At 43.2% G+C, this 26172-nt stretch overlaps 1 protein-coding gene across 1 annotated transcript in view; it reads right to left on the reverse strand.

Annotated features, from left to right (window-relative positions):
• LOC101746236 (atrial natriuretic peptide-converting enzyme) overlaps positions 1-26172 on the reverse strand; it is a 66038-nt gene that overhangs the window by 7003 nt on the left and 32863 nt on the right. Inside the window, exons 9-10 of the mRNA XM_062668495.1 lie at positions 21755-21896; positions 20708-20913 (exon numbers count right to left, since the gene is read on the reverse strand). Of these exons, the coding sequence (XP_062524479.1) occupies positions 20708-20913; positions 21755-21896 (348 nt within the window). The remainder of the gene's footprint in view (positions 1-20707; positions 20914-21754; positions 21897-26172) is intronic.

The raw sequence follows: 26172 nt of genomic DNA on the forward strand, positions 1-26172 counted from the left end.
CTGAGAAGAACCGGCGAAACAAACTCAGCGGGCTTTTTTGTGTTTTTTCTCAAATTACTACTTTTTTTACTTTTTTTTTAAATAAGTAAAAATATTTACAATAAAGGAAAAAACAAGTCAAAAAATACAATTAAAAAATAATAATAATGAAAAATGAAAAGGCCAGGAGCGAACGCCTCATTCCCACGTAGTGCCATCTAGTAAATAATCCTTAACTTTATAATATGCCTTGTTGCACAAACGTTCCTTGACAATTTTCTTAAATCTATAAAGAGGTAGTAATTGAACGTTTTGTGGGATCTTGTTGAAAAGTTGTACACCCAGCCCCCTAAAAGAGTTGCTTATTTTCTTAATTCGAGCCGCCGGCAACGCAAGCCTATGTTTGTTCCTAGTGTTCACATTATGCAATGTTTAAGTGGAGCAGGCCATGAGTGTACGAACAGAACCGACCAAGATTTTATACATAAGATGTATCTATACTCGTACAGTTTGTAGCGAAAGTTACTGACGAGTTTCACTGTAGATCTGACTGTCAAAAATGAAGACAAATCATTAAGTAAAAACTTTATTTAATACTTTAAGTTACGGCCGACAAGCGGGTTCAAGAGTCATTTCAAATCGCTATTGGAGAGATTTTTATATTTTATTGCTTTGTTGGGTGGACGACCTTACGGTGCACCTGGTGTTGAGTGGTCACCTGAGACCATATATATAAACAACGTAAATGCGACCCACCTTGAAACATGAGTTCTAAGTCTCGGCTTTTACAGTACAACGGTTGCTCCACCCTTCAAAACGAAACGCACTACTACTTCACGGCAGAAAGATGCAGGGTACCTACCCGTGCGAACTCACAAGACACCCTACCACCAGTGGAAGTATTCGTGAACATTTGTTATGCGGGATTTGAACATCAGCACAATCGCATTGCTTGATACGAATGCACCAGGACACGGGGCGTTTGGTTATCTTTTAGACCACGACGACTTCCATATCCTTAAATAATGTTTAAAAGATATATATATATTAAATAATATATTTGCTGATAATTTGAGAGTTATAAGCGAGTGTAAAGAAGCGAGGGAAATGACAGTAGGAGTGCAAAATAAGTTGATTACACCGTGGCTTAACTTATCCTTCTACCAGACTTTAATCTCGTATATCAAGGTATAACGTATGGATTTTTTTTAATGACGATTTATGGCGAAACATGTAGATTTTGTTATATAAAAATAAAAAATCTTAATAAAGTAATGTTAACTGTAGGTGTTTCTACTATATTTATGTATATTAGTTCATATTATTTATTAATTTACATTGTACACCTACGCAATATTTAATATTATATCATATTTAATTACGTATTCTATAACACACTCTCATACAGTACACAAATACGCTAAACAATCATACATTCACAACACTACTCATAATTATATTATTTACACAAGCATAGTCGGGCGCAACCGCTAGTATGCGGCAAAGACCCCGACTATGTATAACTGCGTACGTACTGGTCGTCGCCTGCGCCACGACTCGGCCGCCGCTCGCGGCCAGTCGGGTTTGATCAACGCTACGCTAAGACTGTGTCACTCCTCGACTTACGCGTACTCTGTTGCTTCGTTACGATTTATTGCTTTCATCTATTTTGTATTATTGTGTTTGAACTTGCTACTGCTTTATCTGTGCCTTCTGTCCTCCGTAATTTCTCCTTCTTAATATTGCTATACTATCTGTGATTGGAAATAAACTGTCCATCCAATTACGGACTCGTTATTGTGCCGCCTGGCACTGGTGACCTTACCACCATCAACAACCACCACCAAATTAACAGTCAAAAAGTAAGTTGTTAGTCAAAAAAATTCAAATTACAATCACGTTAAGAACAAAGAGTAATTAGAAGAAAAGGCTTCGCCCAACAATTTCTTCAACTGGTTTATTCACTACACCTCAAGTCGTCAGAATCTAAATTAAAATTTACATCAACCCTTTTAATCTGAACAAATATTTTTTAGGATAAGGCACGAGTGATAGCGATAACACAATACATATTTATATGTTCAATGAAAACGTGCAAGTATAAAGTGATAAACAAATTCTGTGATGAGCATCTACAAGAGTTTCTTTTTTTATTTTAAAAGTGGTATGCATTCGTAAAGACCTTCAATTAACTATCCTATGATTTGAGGGGTCTTTAAAATAATTGATTAGTTCAGAGAATATAAACATCAAGGGTCGATCTGGATATGGATAATTCAATTTTCTTAGCTAAATAAAATGACCTTGTCGATGCATAGAAAACCAAACCATCAGACCCTTTCAGATCTGCACTTTTGTTATAGTTCACAAAGTATTGACATTGGTATTTTACATCGACTGTAATGACGTTATAATTTTAGTACCTACAAAACACCTACCACGTCTTATAATTAATTCTTAGAGCATAATCGTCACATCTTATATCTTGTACTGCATTATATTACACTGTACAACAAAAACATAATTAAAAGTTTACGCTGACGTCACGCGACTAATGAAGAACAGATTGTAATCGAACAGCGCGCGTCTCTTAAGATTCAGACGTGGAGATAAGCAAATATGGTTTAACGCCACATTAAATGGTAGATTCTACAACGCAATTTATATATCAGGAAGTAATTTAATAGTTCCGTAAAAAAACTCTTCCTTTATTCATCTTCGAACATTGGAGATAAATATAAGAAAGGAAGTGTTTTGAAGCAAACTGAAGCTTCTGCGAAAGCCTATTAAAAACTAAATACACGATTGATAGAGGAAGACAATTTCAATAACCGTCACCTCGGAAAATCTTGGGGGATGAAGTTACCTACCCTTATAGATTATACAGCTCACTAAGACCGCAATTTTTTCTGTCGGTACCTATATTTTAAATTAAGCAGACCATCTCACACGATTACAATTTTCCTCACTTTTCTAATGACGACCTTAGGTGGGATTGCATTAAAGTACAACGCTTTACAATCGGTCCTGAAGTATCTTGAAGAGCGCCAGCTGATCAGTGACCGACAGTCGTCGTGGCCTAAAGGATAAGACGTCCGGTGCATTTGTATCGAGCGATGCACCGGTGTTCGAATCCCGCAGGCGGGTACCAATTTTTCTAATGAAATATAATACGTATTTAACAAATGTTCACGATTGACTTCCACAGTGAAGGAATAACATCGTGTAATAAAAATCGAACCCGCAAAATTATAATTTCCGTAATTACTGGTGGTAGGACCTCTTGTGAGTCCGCACGGGTAGGTACCACCGCCCCACCTATTTCTGCCGTGAAGCAGTAATGCGTTTCGGTTTGAGGGGTGGGGCAGCCGTTGTAACTATACTGAGACCTTAGAACTTATATCTCAAGGTGCGTGGCGCATTTACGTTGTAGATGTCTATGGGCTCCAGTAACCACTTAACACCAGGTGGGCTGTGAGCTTGTCCACTCATCAAAGCAATAAAAAAAAAAGTAAATATTTTGATAATTTATGAAATTTCATTTTGAAAAAAAGAAAATTCAATGCCCCATCCAATTTCGGACTATGACGTCATAAAACATCGACTAATAACATTCATTCAAAAACTTAATTAGAAAATTAAAATTGAATGTACTATTAAAACCGAAATGCTACAGGCGTTATCAAATCAATACAATTCAAAGAAAATTCATCCTTCTACTTGTTTCTTAAAGCTTAAATTCCTCTGTACAATACTGCACAGTGGGCTTATTACCTGTAACGAGGAGCCATAAGTCTCCCCGATTTAATTCAATGGCTGCCATCTCTCATACAGAATGATGTTTTTACGAGGCCAAATAAAATGCGAGTCTTGTTCTATAAAAATGAAGACACTATTTTTGGGCCCAGTAATGAAAGTTTTTTAGGATTTTTGTTCCTTTTTGGCAGTACCGAGGGAAGATTGGATTAATACTGAATATACCTTTGTGAGTAATTTTGTATTTTTGGTGTTTTTTCAGATCAATTTCTTAATTAATAAATCTGTTTAAAAATTATGGTAAGGTAAGGTATTACGATATATATATTATTATAGGTATATTATACCCAGCGTTAAAAAAAAAGGTATTACAATAGATTATAATTATAAGTACAGTGGTGGTCGCATAATTAGAAAGACTTCTTATGAATAAAAAAAGTATAACTTCAACGACAAGTGTTCTTAAAAAGTATACACATTCAATAATTAAAAATCATGCAATACCTACTATAGCCAGTCAAATAAGAAACTCGTTAAATGCATAAAATATAAAACATATCTTACTTTTAATTACAAAATGAGTTTTACAGATGTAACAGTTTGTTTTCTGTTACTGGCCGCTAGGACGCCTAATTAGAAGCATTTTAAAAAAGCATCCATAGCGCGTTCTTTTTTTGAAATTGCAGAATAATATTTCTTTATTGTTTTTTTCTATTATTTGGCGGCAAATCAAAATTTAGTCTGAATTTTATTTTGTTCAAAACGGGCAAAAATAAAAGCTATGACACGTCAACTAGGCAAATAATTGTTAATTTACGTTTAGATCATAAGTGGACGTACAGTGTGTATCGATTTTAGACTGGCCAATAAATAGTCTGGATTTAAACCCGATAGAATATCTCTGGTATATAGTTAAAAAGAAAGTCTCAAACAAACGTAACACCAGTCAAAACGAACTATATGAAGTGTTTGTTGAATCATGGAATTCAATGCCCCTAGAAAAATGAATAAAATTGATTGAATCAATACTACGTCGTTACAGTACTGTTATTGAAATAAGGGATACGCCACTAAATATTGGTAGACTGTGGATAGTAACTATTTCGTAAAATATAACAATATTAATTACTAATACTTTTAAAAATATTGTTTTTTTTGACTTTTTTGTTGTTGTTTTTAATTAGATGACCAATATTATTCATAACTTAAAACTGATATAAATGTTTGTCCGTAATGTAAATATTGAAACTGCACTTGTGTAGTTGGATTTATAATGTTTTTCTAATAAATGATAAATCGTTGAACACATTGTTGTACTGTGAAGTATCTTACATAATGTCAAGGACTTTTGGTAGTGTTTCTAATTGTACGACCACCACTGTAAGTATATTCCTCAGTCTTTGGACCCATAACACAGGAAATCCTAAATTAGGATCGGATGACCTTACATTATTTGTTCCCGATAAGTAAAATACTGAGCCCAAAAAAATAAGCTAAGGTAGGATGAAATTTTAATACCACACCACTACTAAATAACTACCACAAATTCGTAAAAATACCTAAATAACATATATAACACGAGATCGGGAAATGTCCCGTAATGACGGACGTGAGACAATATAGTTACGGAACTAGAAAAAATATAAATTATAGTTGACCCGGCAGACTTCGTAGTGCCTTAATCGATAAATAAGAGACCTAAACGTTTGTATAAAATAAACTTAAAACAAACAAAAGGAATCCGTCCGACGGGAAACACATCAAGCGGAAAACAAAATTGTTATTTTTATTTAATTCAGAGCATTTTCATATTTATCTACCTTTTAAAACTTCTCTGGACTTCCAAAAATTAATTCAAGACCAAAATTAGCCAAATCGGTCCAGTCGTTCTTGAGTTTTAGCGAGACTAACGAACAGCAATTCATTTTTATATATACCTATATAGATAGATAGATAGAAGATATAAGAGCAAGAAATGTCGGATATCCGATAAACTGTTTGATTCTAGTTCTAAACAAGTAACAAAACTTTTAAAAGCGCATGTGAGCTCTTTGAAAAGAGTTGACTGGCTCGTGCAGAAGTTCTTTGTTCCAAGTTTTCATACGTTCTTTTGGGTCGAAACACAGCATGTAACGCAATCCAATTTTACTGGTGGCAGGACCTCTTGTGAGTCCGCGCGGGTAGGTACCACCGCCCTACCTATTTCTGCCGTGAAGCAGTAATGCGTTTCGGTTTGAAGGGTGGGGAAGCCGTTGTAACTATACTAAGATCTTAGAACTTACATCTCGAGGTGGGTGGCGCATTTACATTGTAGATGTCTATGGGCTCCAGTAACCATTTAACACCAGGTGGGCTGTTAGCTCGTCCATTCAACTAAGCAAAAAAAAACCACCAGTGGCCTAGAAAACTTCTTATTAAAAATCTATAATTATATGTAATCATTTTATTTAGTGTTTCCGTTCATTAACGAAGTTACATTTGCATTTTACTCCGAGAATTAAATGAAAATAATACAAAGCGTTCGTGTTACCCCCAGGATGTCAGCTACCTATCGTAAAAGAGATTGCAGGTTTCAGATTGAATGCGTACCCATATTTTTTTTATGTTATTTCGTAAGCGTAAAGAGTTTAGGTACTATGCATGTGGCTCTTTGCCTGTTAAAATATGTCCATATATTCCACGGAGAATCCTCTGAGACTTCTTTGAAATATCTTCATAATTTTATCAACTACACCGGGATATTGCCTGAAACCTCAGCGTTCATTCACAAATCATTCTTGCTGCAAACCACCTAAGTCTGGTGAGTCCTCACGGGTAGGTACCACCGCCCCGCCTATTTCTGCCGTGAAGCAGTAATGCGTTTCGGTTTGAAGGGCGGGGCAGCCGTTGTGACTATACTGAGACCTTAGAACTTATATCTCAAAGTGTGTGGCGCATTTACGTTGTAGATGTCTATGGGCTCCAGTAACCACTTAACATCAGGTGGGCTGTGAGCTCGTCCACACACATAAGCAATAAAAAAAAAGTCTTTAATGAGCTCCAATCCTCCAATGTCTGATGAGCGCAAATATACGTCTATCTATGAACGAGGCTTTCAAATAGGAATAATTCGCGGTACCTGACACTGGCAAAGTGACGAAAGTGAACAAAAATAAATGAAATTCGACTCCTCCATTCTGTTGTTTGAAATTGCCTTGAGCTCGCGTATATTATAATAAATGTGTTTTTTCCTCGGAGATCTTAAGTGAATAGTTGGACGACCACGCTACGTACTCGACAGTCGACTGTATAAATTGCTTGAAAATGTATGTGACACTTAAAATGGCAAGATGTTGATACACAATAAACGTAGGGTTCACCTTCAAATATTGATTTTCGGGTATTTTTCTCTATCAGTTTTATTTGACAAACAAAGAAACTCGGTCGAAAAATTAAATTATAATAATAAAGTATATGTAATATTTACTTAACTGCTTTGAAGCTTAGATCAGAAATCAATATTATTTTCAATTAAAAAACCCCCTAAATATGTTACTTCTAATATTTTTCACTTGGCCCACTAACGGCTTATATGACTTGTTTCTAACAAAAATCAAATTAACAATACTAATTTATAACGCTTTTAGGGCAACGTAAAGTAAAAATAAGTACATAGGTGCGTATAAATCTTGAACGGTGCGAGGATATTTTTACTTGTCAGATGTGGCGGGTAGCCATCATACAACGCAAGATAATTGACAGACGCCTGAATCTCGCTTACGACATTTTCAAGATAAAGCGCATATTACAAGTTCCGAACGACAACATTCGGTCATTCTCGCTCACGACTCGGTCGTGCGCGGACGTGCTTTCCGATCCGTGGCCCGCTTGCGAGCTGCGTCTCTGAACTCACAGCTGTGCTCGACAGTTTAGTGACCGTGAATACATTCTCGTTTACGACTCGGTTGTGTGTGAACGTGCCTTCCAATCCGTTGGTCGCTTGCGACCTACGCATCGGAATACACATTTGTGCGTGATAGTGTTGTGACCGTGAATACCCACCTTATACCAACTGTCTTTTTCAAGGCAACCAATCGCTACGATCAGGCTTCCTGTGGCACTCACAGGCTAGCGATTTCCTAACCCTTCCCAAAACAACAGTCTTTTTCAAGACTAGACCCCCGCTCGCGATTCTGCCTGCTGTAGCACTATACAGCCCGAGCGGGTTCCTTTCCTTTTCCCCGCCGATTGCCGTTTTCACGGCATAGGCATTCCCCCCCCTGCTCCTTGCTGTCCTGCAGCACAGGGGGGTTACAAATCCTATCCGGGGCCTCGCCTTTCGGCGAGTTCAACAAAAGTCCCGGGGCCGCCCCCCCTGGGCAAGAAGACCGAAGATGAAAGAAGATTGTGATAGTGTCAGTGACAGTGATTTTGTCGGGTTCCTCCGGGAAAGGTACCCGACAATTAGGGCCGAATATCAGGCATATAGGGCCTCTCGTGGCAATCCCTCCCCCCCCGCGTCCGTCGCCGCGTATTTCAAACGTGCCTCGGAGGCACGCCGCGCGCCCCCCGCCGCCGCGTTAAGTTCGAGCGCACGTTCCGACGATGCGGCTCACATAGCGCCTAACGCAACCCCCACCCCCGCGCCCGCGTCGTTTACGTCATCGCGCGCTTCGTCCGTCGCGACCTCGATCGTTTCGAGTTCAGGCTCCGATACCGAATCGGAGATGGATTTCGAATCCGCGTCAAGCCCTCAGCCTGGAACCTCGGATGGGTTCCAAACCGTAACGCGCGGTAAAAAGCGTTCTCGCGCCGTGGAGTCCCGGAGCTCCACGACGAAGCAAACTAAATCCGCGACCGCCTCCCGCCCGCAGGTAGTCGTGACACCGGAGTCGGACTCCGCTCGCCGCGTAACCCCGCCGCCGCGTCCCAAGCCCGCGCCCGCTCCTAAAGTAGCTGCCCCACCCCCGCTGATACTTCAAGAGAAGACAGCGTGGAATCGCGTGTCTCAGGCCCTTCAGGCCAACAAAATTAATTACACCCATGCGCGTAACGTCGCGCATGGGATTCAGATAAAGGTCGCAACGCCGGGCGACCATAGGGCCCTCTCTTCATACCTCCGAAAGGAGAACATAGGTTTCCACACCTATGCTCTTCAGGAGGACCGCGAGCTCCGCGTAGTGATACGCGGAGTCCCTAAGGAGTTAGACATCGATTACATAAAGGAGGATCTGACCGCTCAGTCCCTCCCGTTAGTTAGCGTGCACCGGATGCACAGTGGGCGGGGCAAGCAGCCCTACAACATGATCCTGGTAGCTCTAGAACCCACCCCGGAGGCCAAAAAGAAGATCGCATGTCTCACGACAATTTGCGGCCTATCCGGGATCTCGATCGAAGCTCCCCATAAGCGTGGCACTCCCGGGCAGTGCTACAGGTGCCAACTCTATGGCCACTCGGCGCGTAATTGCCACGTGCGCCCCCGCTGCGTGAAATGCCTCGGCGATCACGCTACGATAGATTGCGTTAGAGATAGGGAAACTGCGACCGAACCTCCCAGCTGTGTCCTATGCCTTAAGCAAGGGCACCCCGCGAACTACCGTGGATGTCCCAGGGCTCCGCGAAAACGCCCAACCCACCCAGCTCCGCGAACCGTCGGCCCAAAGACTTCGGCACCTTCAGTGCCGAAACCCGCCTTCGTGCCGGCTGCAGTTCCCACGGTCTCGGCGTGGAAAAAGCCGCTGCCGTATACGAAGGCGGGAACGGAAACCGCACCCCCGCCCCCGCTCGTGACACGCCCCGCGCCCCAGCCCCTGCTCGCACCTCGCCCCGCGCCCGCGTTCCGTCCCCCGCAACCCTCTGCCGTCAACGACTTCGCGCTCGTGCGTGACTTCGTCACTGCGGTGAACTTCGACCGTCTGCGATCGTTCGCAGACGCGATACGTAGGTCGGTAACCCCCGAACAGCGGCTCGCGGCCGCATTCGATCACATGGACGTCTACGAGTCCGTGTCGCGTACGTTATAAAAATCTTTACCGGTAACCAATGGCGCAAAAAGGTAGAGAAAAACCGTATTCCCTTACGTTAGCATTCTATAATGCTAACGGACTCGCGCGGCAACGCGATCAAATTTTTGAATTCCTCCGCGATAATCTTGTAGATATTCTATTAGTGCAGGAAACCTGTCTGAAGCCCTCGCGTCGCGACCCGAAAGTCGCGAATTACGTCATGGTTAGGAATGACAGACTCACCGCCTCCAAAGGCGGGACTGCCATTTACTATAGGCGGGCCCTGCACGTTGTCCCTCTCGATACTCCCTCGCTCTCACATATCGAGGCGTCAGTGTGCCGTATCTCGCTGACGGGACACCAGCCGATCGTCATCGCATCCGTTTATCTCCCCCCGGACAAGCCCCTCCTGAGCAGTGACATCGAGTCACTGTTCGGCATGGGAGACTCCGTCATCCTGGCAGGCGATTTAAATTGCCACCACACTAGGTGGAACTGCCATCGTACAAACGTTAACGGTAGGCGTCTCGACGCGTTTATAGACGACCTCACCTTTGAAATAGTCGGTCCCCCAACTTCAACATGTTATCCGTATAACATCGCGCTCCGTCCGAGCACTATAGACCTGGCATTGATTAGGAACGTAACTCTGCGCTTGCGTTCCATCGAAGCAATGTCAGAGCTCGACTCAGACCACCGACCTGTCGTTATGCAGCTCGGTCGCCCTCACAACCCAGTCACTGTTACGAGGACCATGGTGGATTGGAATAAGCTGGGCACGTGCCTAGCCGACGCCGCTCCGCCAATCCTCCCTTACGGCCCGGATTCGAATCCATCCCCCGAGGACACCGTCGAATCCATAAACATCATTACCGATCACATCTCTTCCGCGATCATTAGATCTTCAAAAGAAGTCGATGTGGAGGACAGCTTCCACCGCATCAGACTGTCCCCCGATCTTAGGAATCTCTTAAGAGTTAGGAACGCGGCAATCCGGGCCTACGATCGTCTTCCCACGCCTTCAAACCGGATTCAGATGCGTCGTCTACAACGCGAAGTCCACTCCCGCTTAAGCGACGCGCGTAACGATAATTGGCATAGTTATTTAGAACAACTCGAGCCCTCCCACCAAGCATACTGGCGACTAGCTAGGACTCTCAAATCCGAAACTACCGCTACTATGCCTCCCCTCGTACGCCCTTCAGGCCAACCACCGGCATTCGATGACGATGACAAGGCTGAGCTGCTGGCCGATGCACTGCAAGAACAGTGCACCACCAGCACTCAACACGCGGACCCCGAACACACCGAGTTAGTCGACAGGGAGGTCGAGCGCAGAGCTTCCCTGCCGCCCTCGGACGCGTTACCCCCCATTACTACTGACGAAGTTAGAGACGCGATCCACAACCTCCAACCTAGGAAGGCACCCGGCTCCGACGGCATCCATAACCGCGCGCTAAAACTCTTGCCAGTCCAACTGATAGCAATGTTGGCTACAATTTTAAATGCCGCTATGACGCACTGCATCTTTCCCGCGGTGTGGAAAGAAGCGAACGTTATCGGTATACATAAGCCGGGCAAACCGACAAACGAAACTTCTAGTTACCGTCCGATTAGTCTCCTCTCGACGATAGGAAAAATTTACGAACGGCTCCTTAGGAAACGCCTCTGGGATTTTGTTACCGCGAACAAAATTCTCATAGACGAACAGTTCGGATTCCGCTCTAAACACTCGTGCGTACAACAAGTGCACCGCCTCACGGAGCACATTCTGATAGGACTAAATAGGCGTAAACAAACCCCGACCGGCGCCCTCTTCTTCGACATCGCGAAGGCGTTCGACAAAGTCTGGCACAACGGTTTAATTTACAAACTGTACAACATGGGAGTGCCAGACAGACTCGTGCTCATCATACGAGACTTCTTGTCGAACCGTTCGTTTCGATATCGAGTAGAGGGAACTCGTTCTCGTCCCCGTCAACTGACTGCCGGAGTCCCGCAAGGCTCCGCGCTCTCCCCGTTATTATTTAGTTTGTATATCAATGATATACCCCGGTCTCCGGAGACCCATCTAGCGCTCTTCGCCGATGACACGGCTATCTACTACTCGTGTAGGAAGATGTCGCTGCTTCATCGGCGACTCCAGATCGCAGTAGCCACCATGGGACAGTGGTTCCGGAAGTGGCGAATAGACATCAACCCCACGAAAAGCGCAGCGGTGCTCTTCAAAAGGGGTCGCCCTCCGAACATCACTTCGAGCATCCCACTCCGTAGTAGGCGCGCAAACACCTCCGCCGTTAGTCCCATCACTCTCTTTGGCCAGCCCATACCGTGGGTCTCGAAGGTCAAATATCTAGGCGTCACCCTCGACAGAGGGATGACATTCCGTCCCCATATAAAAACGGTACGCGACCGCGCCGCGTTTATTCTAGGACGACTCTATCCAATGCTTTGTAGTCGAAGCAAACTGTCCCTCCGCAATAAGGTAACTCTCTACAAAACTTGTATACGCCCCGTCATGACGTATGCAAGCGTAGTGTTCGCTCACTCAGCCCGCACCCACTTGAAATCCCTTCAGGTTATTCAATCACGATTCTGCAGGATAGCCGTCGGAGCACCATGGTTCCTTAGGAATGTGGATCTCCACGATGACCTGGAGCTCGACTCTCTTAGTAAGTATCTACAGTCGGCATCACTGCGCCATTTTGAGAAGGCGGCACGACATGAGAACCCTCTCATCGTAGCCGCTGGAAATTACATACCCGACCCAGTAGACCGAATGGTAAACCGTCGACGTCGCCCAAAGCACGTCATTACGGATCCTCCTGATCCATTAACGGTGCTTTTAGGCACCACAAGCACCGGTCACCGTCCTCGTCGAACCCGTCGCTTGCGACGAAGGGCTCGACGAGCGAACTAACCCATAGACACAGCCCACTGAGTTTCTCGCCGGATCTTCTCAGTGGGTCGCGTTTCCGATCCGGTGGTAGATTCTGCGAAGCACTGCTCTTGCTAGGGTCAGTGTTAGCAACTCTCCGGTTGAGCCCCGCGAGCTCACCTACTAACGTTAGGGCGAAGCTGAAATAGCCTCTCAAGGCTATCAGCATGGGTAGGAAAAAAAAAAAAAAAAAAAAAAAAACAACATTCGGACCGTCGGTCTACCGGGCAATATCACCCGCTCGGTGGAAGATCTTTCCTCCGTCGTTTAAGACTTCCCCAAATCAGATATTGCTAAATCTATTGTCATATAAACCTCGAATGAACATATCATAACATTTGGAGAAAAAGCTGGCTGGTTTTGACTGTCGTGTGTCGAGATCTGCGCAAGGTGATTGATCTAACAAACGATAGTGAATAGCATATATCGATGCTCCTATCTATCCGATGATCTGCAAGCGAAGTAAATTGTCCCTTCGTAATAAGGTGACGGCACTCTACAAAACTTGCATACGCCCGGTCATGACCTATGCAAGTGTAATGTTCGCTCACGCGGCCCACACTAATATGAAACACCTTCAAATCATACAATCCCGTTTTTGCAGGATAGCCGTCAGGGCACCGTGGTATGTGAGGAACGTGGATCTCCACAACGACCTGAACCTCGAGTCCACCAGTAAGTATCTACAGTCCGCATCAGTGTGCCGTTAGCATTAGCAACGTCGTCAGGCTCGAGCCCCGCGAGCTCACCTACTCGCCCGGAGAATCTAGTATAGCCCCTCGAAGTCACTAGAATAGGTAGTAAAAAAAGGCGCTCCTAAACGCAAGCGATGTCTTTTTTTTGGAACGAAGAGATCGCTGGTGGCTTTGAGGCCTTCTCAGCTTTACAGTGACCTGTGGGACACTCAAGGGCACAGACTAAAAGTTGGCTAATATCTGTCCGAGCAGCCCCAAAGCAGACCCAACAGTTTAAGGGCAGCTGTTTCGCAATCTACCACCGGATTGGGAATAGCGAACCACTGAGACGATCTGATCTGGGCTGATTGTGTTGATTTAAGTTTTACGTCAAACTCTTAGATGGATTCGATGAGTACGGCTAGCTGTGTTTTGGAGCTATTACTAGTAGTTTTCAAATATAATGAGAGTAGATTAGATCGATTCTTTGATGATTAGTAGGACCGTACTACACTTTCTTTGAAGCATTAAAATATAATAATGTTGTGGTAATTTAATGATTTTCTTATATTTAGGACAATTAGTCGTCGTGGCCTAAAGGATAAGACGTACGGTGCATTCGTATCTAACGATGCATCGGTGTTCGAATCCCGCAGGCGGGTACCAATTTTTCTAAGGAAATACGTACTTAACAAATGTTCACGATTGACTTCCACGGTGAATGAATAACGTCGTGTAATGAAAATGAAACCCGCAAAATTATAATTTGCGTAATTACTGGTGGTAGGATTTGTGAGTCCGCACGTGTATGTACCCTGCCTATTTCTATGGTGAAGCAGTAATGCGTTTCGGTTTGAAGGGTGAGGCAGCCGTTGTACTGTAAAATCTGAGACCTAAGAACTAATATCTCAAGATGGGTGGAGGCATTTACCTTGTAGATGTCTATAAACTCCGGTAACCATTTAACACCAGGTGGGCTGCGAGCTCATCCACCCATCTAAGCAATAAAAAAAAGATGAATAACTTTCAGTACCACAAAAGATTGTACCTTTTGTTTATTTATTGATATGGGTCGGGAGAGCTAAGTTATTGTTATATGATTGTTATGTTTATGAATAAGAGTTAAATATGTATGTAATCGTTGAAATTTAATGTTAAGACAATATGCATAGCAAGTATATGAATACTACAAGCCTCAGAGCACCATAGTGAGATTTTATTCAAACCTCTAGAACTCGCTCATGAAACAATCTATTGAAATACATATCTATATATTAATACGTGAAGCAAAAACTTTGTATCCCTTTTTACGAAAATTGCGCGGACGGAGGAGTATGAAATTTTCCACACTTATAGAGAATTTAATTAATTATAGTCGAATTTCGACTACTGCGGGACTTCTAGTAAATTTTAATTTAATGATAACAAGAAACGTGGAAAGTTTTACTAACGGACCAAACGGCTTTTCTATTAAATCAAAACAGTATTAAATTTTCTCTTAACTTTACGTGGAATTTCTGTTTAGTTGAATATTTTGGTCCGTCACTTTATTTGTCCGAATGCCCACAGATAATGCAATGTTGCCGAGGTTTATTATAAAGATTCTATTTAGGTAGATTTAATGATCGAATCTTTGTCGAAAAGAATCGTCATTTCCAAGACTAATTTTGTGAAATCTCATAGAACACTATATTACATAATTGTTTTGAATGATATTAGTGTTTTTATTTTATTCTGTTTCATTAATTTTAAATGCTTTTTTTTATTGCCCTTGTAGCCAGACGAGCATACGGCCCACCTGATGGTGAGTGGTTACCGACGCCCATGGACTTTACCAATTCCAGGGGCAGAGCCACCGCTGCCTACCGAAGTTTCAGTAAATGTATCGTGATAAATACATTTCAACGGCTCAATACGAGCCTTTTTATTAACCTCATTGTACACAATGCTACGAATATGCTAATAAAAACGAAAAATACACAAAAGACAGAAACAATAAAATTCACTGTAAATTCATTGCTAGACGCAGGCAACATTACACCGCAATTATCTGAACTTGTTGTGAATTCTCAGAAAATCAAATTATAAATAGCGGCTTAGAATTCATTGTTTTGTTTAGCGGTTACAATGTAGAAACTTCGGTGTGCACAGCTTTGAGCGTTTGTTTTATTAAAAACAAAACTTCGAAAACAAACGCAAGAGCTCTGTTAAAGGAATCAAAACAATGCTGAGGCTTATAAAAGAGATTTATATTGTACAATTGGATATTGACAAAAAAAATATGTTTGTTATGCCTGATCGCGGACTAGGAGAAGATTATTTATCATTTTATATAGCTCTCTAATGGTTCTTTTTAATGCATATTATGTAGTAAGCATGCGTACGATAAGCCGGTCCATTTATACCGTGAAGCATTTATTAATACTGGGGGTAAGACCTCTTGTGAGTCCACACGGGTAGGTACCACCACCCTACCTATTTCTACCGTGAAGCAGTAATGCGTTTCGGTTTGAAGGGCGGGGCAGCCGTTGTAACTATACTGAGAACTTAAAACTCATGTCTCAAGGTGGGTGACGGCATTTACTTTATAAATGTCTATGGGCTCCGGTAACCACTTAACACCAGGTGAGCTGTGAGCTCGTCCTGACATCTATGCAATAAAAAAAATAAAAAAATGTAATTTTGGTACAGTCGTTACAAATATAAAAAAAGACTCATGTCTCAAGATGGATGGTGGAATTCGCGACATGATATTCTAATGGCTTCGGCCACCAGCTAATATCAGATGTACTGTTAGATCGTCCTCCGATCAACAGCAGAAACAGCCAAAACAGAAATTTGTTCATACGCACGTCAAAATTAGAAATTCAAACTTCCAAGAATCGAACACAAATCAAATGTAAAGAAAGTCGTAAATCAAAATAATTAGAGTTTTAGTAAAATTTGAGCTTTTCATTTCATATCAAATTAGTTAGCCGGGGAAGTATTAAACTTCACCCGCGGGATACAGGTTGTGATTAAGGTAATAATAACTGGGTGCCTTTTTACTGGTTGGTGATGTTATGTGTCTATATGTATCATAGGTATTATCTATTCCAAGCTTTCGGATGTAGTCTGGCAAAAAACCTGAAAATGAAGTCGTCGTAGCCTAAAAGAATAAGACGTCCAGTGCGTTCGTGTTGAGCGATGCACCGGTGTTCAAATCCCAAGCGGGTACCAATTTTTCTAATGAAATACGTACTCAACATATGTTCACGATTGACTTCCACAGTGAAGGAATAACATCGTGTAATAAAAATCAAATCCCCAAAATTATAATTTGCGTAGTAGTACTGGTGGTAGGAACTCTTGTGAGTCCGCACCACCCTGCCTATTTCTGCCGTGAATAAAAAAAGTGCCCATCTAAGCAATAAAGAAAATAAACAAACTCCCTTAATTCTATCATATCCTTGTCTCAAACTACGGCAACGCACAACCGCTGTAGTCCTAAGCTCGTATCCTCACGATCCACTCTTGATGCTTTTAGGCACTCCAAGCATCAGTCACAGTTCTCGTCAATCTCACCGAGTGCGAGGAAGAGTTCAATGTTGCAACCTTACCCACAACCCAGTGAGTTTCTCCCTAGATCTTCTCAGTGAGATACTAGGTATAGTGTTAGCAAGCTCTCTGAGGCTGAGCTCCGTGAGTTCACCTAGCAAACCGGTGGTATGCATAAAGGAAATAAAAAGCTAAGAACGGCTTACATAAAATTGCATAATAATTAGAACCACAGGAAGACCGTAAATACGTTAACCTGGATATGAAATAATCTTAAGACCTATAGAATACAGTTGAGATTTCGGTTGCCTCAAGATCGGTAGTGGCATCATAATTGTGGTATTTTTGAGCTTATACTCCGATAATCCTTTAACTTTAGATGCACCGCACAGCAATAAATAATCTATACATAAAATTCAAAGACAAAATCAGTCAACAGTTTCTTTTTGTTCGATATCCGATCACAGTTTTTATTACGTCGAGAAAAAAAATTGAATCAGTTTTTATTCCTAAAGCTGTAAAAGAAAAAAAAGAAAAAAAAAATTATTATTTAATACATTAAATTAATTTAAGTCTTGAAGTGTCTAAGATCGTAATCACGATTGAGTTTCGATCATTGGGCGATACGCACATACTATACAAGAACACTACATTCAGACCTCAAATGTCAAATTTCACAAAGGTTCTCGGAGACTGCAACTTCGAGTCGGATTAGAGCCTCCTAATTCAGAGCCTTAAAACCACAACAACTTTTTTTTTTTTTATATATTAACATTACCACGGTGGGTCCTTTTAAAGTATGTTTCATTTCAAGTCTCAGCCCTCCTCTGGGAGCGATGCCTCGTAAAATAAGTTATGTTTCGTTTGACGAGTCACCGCGCGCCCCGGAGCGTTTTGCCTCTGACTTATTACCAAAGTTGTGTAGTGATTTCACAAGAAATTTTTCATAAAGTTAATAAGAAAAGTTGCGATTGTGTTTAATGTGGCAATAAATAATTAACGAATTTGCGAGTCGTAGAAGTGATTAAAGCATTATCATGGCTTAATAACTTGCTCATTTGTGTTCATTCGTGCGTCGGGCCCACTGAGTTTCTCGCCGGATCTTCTCAGTTGGTCGCGTTTCCGATCCGGGGATAGATTCTGCGAAGCACTGCTCTTGTTAGGGTCAGTGCTAGCAACAATCCGGTTTGAGCATCGTGAGCTCACCTACATGTTAAGGTGAAGCTGAATTAGCCTCTCAAGGCTATCAGCATAGGTAGGAAAAAATATATTCGTGCGTCGATAGCATAGATGGGTAGAAAAGGTCACCAGTTGACAGTGAGTGGTACCATGAAATTATGATATTAAAATGATGGTCTTTTGAAGCGGAATTCATCATGATTGCTTCGCGACAGAGCAAATTTAGACAGCGATATCGATAAATGCCGGTTGTATCATGCTCTGCCATCACCGAATCCTTCACACAGTATAAATTAAATTAAAACATTAAATCTAAAATGTAACGTATAAAAAGTCGGTCGAACAAATTGAAAATCGAGCTATTTTGATACAAGAAACGAGAGGAAAAAAATACAAATTAATTTCTTAAAGAACTTTGAAAAAAGACGATTTATTTTTCGTTTAAAATGTGAATATTTTGTTTCATTCCCAATAACGTTGATCTGATTTGATAAGACGAAAAATTACCGTAAAAATTCTTGATTAAATCACAAAAACATTACTTTTTTTATTGCTTAGATGGGTGAACGAGCTCACAGCCCACCTGGTGTTAAGTGGTTACTGGAGCCCATAGACATCTATAACGTAAATGCGCCACCCACCTTGAGACTTGGAACGTTTGCTTACGTTTGCCGCTAGGGGCGCTGTTCCAACTGCATACAAATTCGAATTAACTTTTACGCTATCGAGAACGTTCAAAAACTCGCACTAAACACACAGACGCCCCAAGCTAAGATTTTTCGTTTAGACCATCAAAATAACAACTTGTAGACCTCAATGGGCATCCTAATTTAATGCAAAGTAAGTGGAAAATTTCCACCGTCAGGAATCCCGAAGGAATTCCTGCAAACGTTGCGAGTAAACGATTTCAAAGGTCAAAAAGACGAGTAGCAGAAAGCCGCGACGGCCCTCCGCCGCCGGCAAACCGCAGTACGTGTCTCGCAAATATTCAGATTGTATGGGCTTTAATTTCACAGGGGTCATTCGTACCCGACGAGAGTGAGGTATGCAGGAAATTGGCTCCGCGCTGAACTGACGATGAAAAATACTTACGTAATTTTGAAGGTGGATATTTTAATGAAACTGTTGCCGGAATGCGTGCTTATACACATATATTAATCTCTATTCACCATCGAAATTGTACTGGTCAAGTAATGAATGAATGAATAAAAATGATTTTTTTTAAGTAACTATACTTGAGACCTTAGAACGTATATCTCAAGGTGGGTGGCGCATTTACGTTGTAGATGTCTATGAGCTCCAGTAACCACTTAACAACAAGTGGGAAGTGAGCTCGTCCACTCATCTAAGCACTAAAAATAAATTCAGAAACAAGTTCACATGTGTACATAGAATAATTGAAATATATAATATTATTTAAAATTACCAAAACAAATATATATTATTATGACTAGCGACCCGCCCTCGCTTCGCTTCGGAAACATAAAATTTTATTATTGATAGCTGAGTCCCGCGATGTTACCCGCGGTTATTGTCGTACCGCGTGTGACGCCGCGGGACGAAGCTAGTCTAAAAAAGTCGCCTAAGTTACTCCTTATATCATCAGCTACCAATCAGTGAAAGTCTTATCAAAATCGGTCCCGCCGTTCCAGAGATTAGCCGGAACAAACAGACAGACAGACAGACAGACAAAAATTGCAAAAAATGTTATTTTGGTGTATGTACCGTATATATATTTATCTGCATGTAGTAAAAAGCGCTTATTTCAATATTACAAACAGACACTCCAATTTTGTTTATATGTATGGATTAAAAATAATTATCAGTTGCAAACATTTAAATATTCCATCCAACTGATACTTATTTACAATCAACCATTATTATTATTATTATTTATTATAGTTCGCAAGTGAAACATGGTACAAATGTCAAGTATGGACAGTCTTAACGGTCTGTTAATGCCTTCAGGATACTGTTAGGGCTGACCCGGCCCCGGCGATTCAGGGATTTTTTTTTTTTTTTTTTTTTTTTTTTATTGCCCTTGTAGGCAGACGAGCATACGGCCCACCTGATGGTGAGTGGTTACCGTCGCCCATGGACTTCAGCAATGCCAGGGGCAGAGCCAAGCCGCTGCCTATCGCTTAATACTCTCCACAAGCCTCTTTTAAAGAAGGGATGTGCACCGTTCCCGCATTGTCGTATAGAAACAATCTATAGTAAATCAAAATAACGGTATTCTTGGACAGCAACGGAAAACAATTATTTGGCCTGTATAAAACCTTTCAATCGACAAATTAACCGATTTTCATGCTGTTCACTTTTACTGGTGGTAGGACCTCTTGTGATTCCGCGCGGGTAGGTACCACCACCCTGCCTATTTCTGCCATGAAGCAGTCATGCGTTTCGGTTTGAAGGGTGGGACAGCCGTTGTAACTATACTGAGACCTTAGAACTTATATCTCAAGGTTGGTGGCGCATTTACGCTGTAGATGTCTATGGGCTCCAGTAACCACTTAACACCAGGCGGGCTGTGAGCTTATCCACCTACCTAAGCAATAAATAAAAAAAAATTAGCACAACCCTAAAAGTTCTTTTTGCAACATTGAATATTAGAATTTATATATCTGCTCCTGTTTAATTCTATTTTTAGAATCACTTACCGTAATTATTGCAGACAAGATGCACTCTGTTAGAGTAATGCCTGCACTCTTTCAGCTCTCTAAGCAAGCCGCCTTCACTCCTCAAGAAAGCGTGGTAGGAGAGCGCCGCCCCCGCCACGTGCACCCTGCCTGCCCGCGCCCCCACCCCGCGGGGGTTGGGGGTCGTGGCTCCCCCTAAGGCTATCGACGAACTTCTATTCACCCATCTATAAAAGATAAAAGTATATAATCTTAGAAGTCGATTAGTCTCCTCCCAGCGATAAGCAATCTATATGAACGCCTCCTTCGTAAACGCCTCTATTTCATTACCGGAAAAAAGTTATTAATCTACGAGCAGTTTGGGTTCCGCGCCAAACACTCGTGCATCCATCAAGTGAACCGCCTCACGGAGCACATCTTAATAGGGCTGAATAGGTGGAAACCCATCCCGATCTCTTCTTCGATATCGCGAAGGCGTTCGACAAAGTCTGGCACAACGGTTTGATCTACAAACTGAACAACATGGGAGTGCCAGACAGACTCGTGCTCATCATACGAGACTTCTTGTCGAACCGTTCGTTTCGATATCGAGTAGATGGAACTCGCTCTCGTCCCCGTCAACTGACTGCCGGAGTCCCGCAAGGCTCCGCGCTCTCCCCGTTATTGTTAAGTTGTATATCAATGATATACCCCGGTCTCCGGAGACCCATCTGGCGTCTTCGCCGATGGGTATCTACTACTGGTGTAGGAAGAAGTCGTTATTGCATCGGCGACTCCAGACCGCAGTAGCCACCATGATACAGTGGTTCCGGAAGTGGCGCATTGACATCAACCCCACGAAAAGCACAGCGGTGCTCTTCAAAGGGAGTCGCCCTCAAATACCACTTCGAGCAGCCCACTCCCAGATAGACCGTAAATACCTTCACCATTCGCCCAATCACTCTATTCGGCCAGCCCACACCGTGAGCCTTGAAGGAAATCCTAAATTGGGGCCGGCCGGATGACCGTGCGTGATTTGTTCCTAGATATTTATATTATTATTTTATGCTAACAATAAAGAAAACTCACGAGTATCCGAGCATGGAGCACAGTTTGAGCGCCGTGGTGTCGTCCAGCGCGCTGATGCAGGCGGGGAACCACGAGTGGTTGGCGGCCCGGTACACTTGCAGCTCCCCCCGCCCCACGTCTCCAGTTGCGTCGCTCAACCTCACTGGATGAGACATTATTTATCAACTTTTGTTTTTCCTATCTAAGCTGACAGCCTTGAGAGGCTATGTCAGCGTTACCGGGTGAGTAGGTGAACTAAGCTTAAGCCAGGAGTGTTGCTAAAACTGGCTCTAGCAAGAGCAGTGCTTCGCAAAATCTACCACCGGATCGGAAAAGCAACCCACTGAGAAGATCCGGCGAGAAACTCAGTGGGCTGTGTCTATGGGTTAATTTACTCGTCGAGCCCTTCGTCGCAAGCGACGGGTTCGACAAGGACGGTGACCGGTGCTTGAGATACCTAAAAACACCGTTAATGGATCGTGAGGATCCGTAACGACGTGCTTAGGGCGACGTAGACTGTTTACCATTCGGTCCACAGGACGGGGTAGTTATATCTATCAACAACAACTGGAAAATAGTTTGGAAAACGTTTCATTGAATATCACATCACTCAATATAATTAAAGGACTGAACCTTTGACCTCTCTGCAAACTAAATCTTTTTGGCCAACTTTATTCTGTTTTTATATTAATTAGTGTCTAATTAAGTTTCTAAAATAAACACTTATAATTACGTATTGGACATTAGTTTAAACCAAAACAATGTTGTACACGACCCGGTCTGTATGGCTGTTTCCGAGTCGTGTAATAATATTTTCTGCTGTCTGTTTGTGCGCTGGTAGAAGACGGCTGTTTCTTTCGATGGGTATCGGCTTCTGTAGCGAGGTTTCACAGGTAATTGTCCGATTCACTGGTGGTAACTGTACTATCGGAGAACTGCTGGTAACTGTTTCTGTCTTGCTAATGTTTCTGTGTCGGAGAGCTTCTGAGAACTGTTTCTGTCTTGATGATCTGCTGAGAACTGTCTTTGCCTGTAAATGGCCATCCTTTTATATTTATTTCAGCACCCCATCTCGCGACGTGCTATCGACGCGCCACTTTTAGAGGGTCCCTTGATCTGTATGTTACCGTAGTGAAAGCGCTCCACAAATCGTTCCTATTGGTCTATTTACATTCTCTGATCTGATACACTAACATATTGACTATAAAATAACTTAAGATTATACATTTATTACGTAATCACTTATTAACGGTTAAATTAAATCTATTTGTTTCTTAAACTATAAAAAACCCTATTTCGTCCTGCACATTACTCCCGCCGTGCGAGTCAGTCGCATTCTTCTCGGTGCAGGATGGTCTTCTTCGATGGGCAGGATCACTAGTTTTCGTACTGGTCTCCGTAGAACTCCCCCTTTGGTTCTGATATCTACGGTGCGCACCACGTTGTCGGGTCCTGGATACGTCGCGATCACTTTTCCTCGCACCCATGTGTTTCGTGGCAAGTTTTTGTCCACAAGCTGGACTAAATCTCCGTTTTTCACGGGGATGCCTCGGCCATGAGGCTCCCGCCGGTGCTGCAGCTCGGGGAGATACTCTCTAACCCACCTCGTCCAGAGCAGGTCAGCGAGTCGTTGTGCCGCTCTCCAACTGTTTCGCGTCAATGTGTCTCTTTCATCAAATGTCCCTGGTGTTGGTACTCGCCCTGGCCCGCCTAGTAGTAAGTGGTTCGGGGTTAGGGCTTCGGGGTCGTCCACGCTGACCGAAACGTGAGTCAAAGGCCGACTGTTTACCGTATATTCTATTTCAGCTAATAACGTCGAGAGCACTTCCTCCGTCGGACTTCGCTCATGGAGTGTTGCCGTTAACGCGACCTTTACCGAGCGCACCATCCTTTCCCAGGCACCTCCCATGAACGGTGCTCCGGGTGGGATGAATCTCCAGGAGATCGTTCTGTTCGCTGCTTCCTTTGCGGTTGCACCGTCGATGGCTCGGCGTAGTTCTCTGTCTGCTCCTTTTAAGTTGGTGCCGTTGTCCGACCATATCTGCGTCGGACAACCTCGTCGTGCTATCATTCTTCGGAGCGCCATTACCGCAGAGTGGGTGTTTAGTGATGCGGCTATTTCAAGATGTATGGCTCGTATTGTTAGACAAGTGAATATTGCTACGTATCGCTTTTGGTTGGTTCGTCCGACTGTGACTGTTAGCGGACCGAAGTAATCAACTCCCGTGAAAGTGAATGGTCTTTTGTGATGGGCTAGACGGCACGGTGGTAGATCTCCGGTCCTCGGGTACGACGGTATCTGTGTCTTCATTCTGCATTGTAGGCATTTGTTCACTATGGTGCGAGTCACTGGGTGTATACGCACTATCCAGTATTGCTGACGACACTCGTTAATTGTAGCTTCGACTCCAGCATGATGTAATCTGTGATGAATATATTTTATCCACAACTTAGTTGTGAGGTGGTTTCCGTCCAGGATCACCGGGCTCTTTATTTCTGTTGGTATTCGTTCTGCTGCTTCGATACGGCTTCGTATTCGTAGGTATCCGTTCTCATATACAATACTGAGTTTGTGGAGGCGGCCATTCTGGCTCACGCCTCCTCGTTGTTGGATGTCCTTGATTTCTTGAGCGAAGCTTTCTTCTTGTGTCGCGCGCATAAGCAGTTCCTCGGCCGTTTTCAATGTTTCAGCTGAGATCGGATGGTATTTTCTATCTTCCGTTTTGGTTTTAAAGGGTTTCGGCGAAACCATTGTTCGTTGTTTACGTTCGGCCCACGCGGGGTCTGCTTCTTTGTTTCTTTTGTTTTTTCTATGGTGTACCTGTTCTGTTCTGCGCCTACAAAGTTGTATAAACTGTAGGACTCTGGCTGTGGTGTATCGGAGTCTTTCCCAATTCGAGAACCGGGATACGTCTGGTAAACCTTCAGTTAGTCTGTTTTTAAGGTTGACGGCGATCGTGTGATGTATCTTTTCTTCGCCTGTCGGTTCTATTGTTGCTGTTGCTGATTCCGTAGGCCAGGATTCTTCTTGCTGGTGTAGGAATTCCGGTCCTCTGAACCATCTGTGTTCGTTGTCGAACGATATTGGCACGTCTCTAGTTGCGTCGTCGGCCACGTTATGCTTCGTGGGTACCCATCGCCACTCGTTTACTGTTGAACTATCTTCTATAGCAGCCAGGCGGTGGGCGACGTATGCTTTGTACGAGCGTGATCCCGTTCTTATCCATGTTAATACTGTCTTACTGTCAGTCCAGAAGGTCTTCGAATCCGGCTTTCTGTCGTGTTCCGCTATTACAGCTTCAGCGAGGCGTGTTCCGAGAGCGGCGGCTTGTAGTTCCAGTCTCGGTATAGAAGTGAGTTTCAGGGGCGCTACCTTTGCTTTGCTCATAATCAGTGACACGTCGATTCTATTATTCGGACTTATCGTTCGCCAGTATAGTGCTGCAGCGTAGGCGGATTCACTTGCGTCGGTGAAGACGTGTAGCTGTAATGTGGTCGTGTCGCTGTAGTTTAAGTAACATCTTGGGATGGCTATATTGTGCAGGTTTCTCAGCTGCTTCACCCAGGCCTGCCAGTGTGTCGACAGGTCGTTATCTATTTCATCGTCCCATGATGTTCCTCGCCGCCACACTTCTTGCAGAAGTTGTTTTGCTCTATTTGTGACTGGGGACACGAAGCCTAGCGGGTCGAATAACGACATTACGACTTTTAGTGCTTCTCTCTTGGTCGGAGTCTTGCCTTCGACGAGCGGTGGAGGTATTCTTGTCAGATTGAGGTCGAAGGTAAGCACGTCCTTTTCTGTTTTCCATATGAGCCCGAGTACTCGTTCAGTTTTTTCTTCAGGCTTGTACAGTTCCACTTGATTTCCATTTTCGTTTTCACCAAGGGTTTCAAGTAGGCTCGGCGAGTTTGACTTCCACTGTTTTAATTCAAAATGAGCTTTTTCGTGTATTCGACGAACGTCTGTTGTTATGCGTACTGCATCTTTTAAAGTTTTAAAGCTGTCCAAGTAGTCGTCTACGTAGTGTTTGTTCTGTATTGCGGCTGCCGCCTCCGGGTGCGTGGCTTCATGTTTCTGGGCGTTCAAGTTCTTTACATATATTGCTGTGGAAGGAGAACTTGACGCACCGAAGATCAACGAGGTCATTCTGTATTCTTCTGGGGGCTTGTCATCTCGGCGATCTTTGCGCCAGAGATAGCGGAGCGCGTCTCTGTCTTCATGTCTCAATTTCACTTGCATGAACATCTCCTTGATGTCTGCTGTTACTGCTATATTATGCTGTCTAAATCGCATTATCACTCCTGGTAGTGATTGGAGTAGGTCCGGTCCCTTAAGCAGCATATCATTTAAAGCTACCCCTCTTGTTCTGGCGGCGGCGTCGTGGACGACTCGGAGTTTTTCCGGCTTCAGGGGGTTCACGACGGCGAAGTGAGGTAGA

Source organism: Bombyx mori, chromosome 5 (assembly GCF_030269925.1).
Source record: "Bombyx mori chromosome 5, ASM3026992v2".
NCBI classification, from domain to species: domain Eukaryota; kingdom Metazoa; phylum Arthropoda; class Insecta; order Lepidoptera; family Bombycidae; genus Bombyx; species Bombyx mori.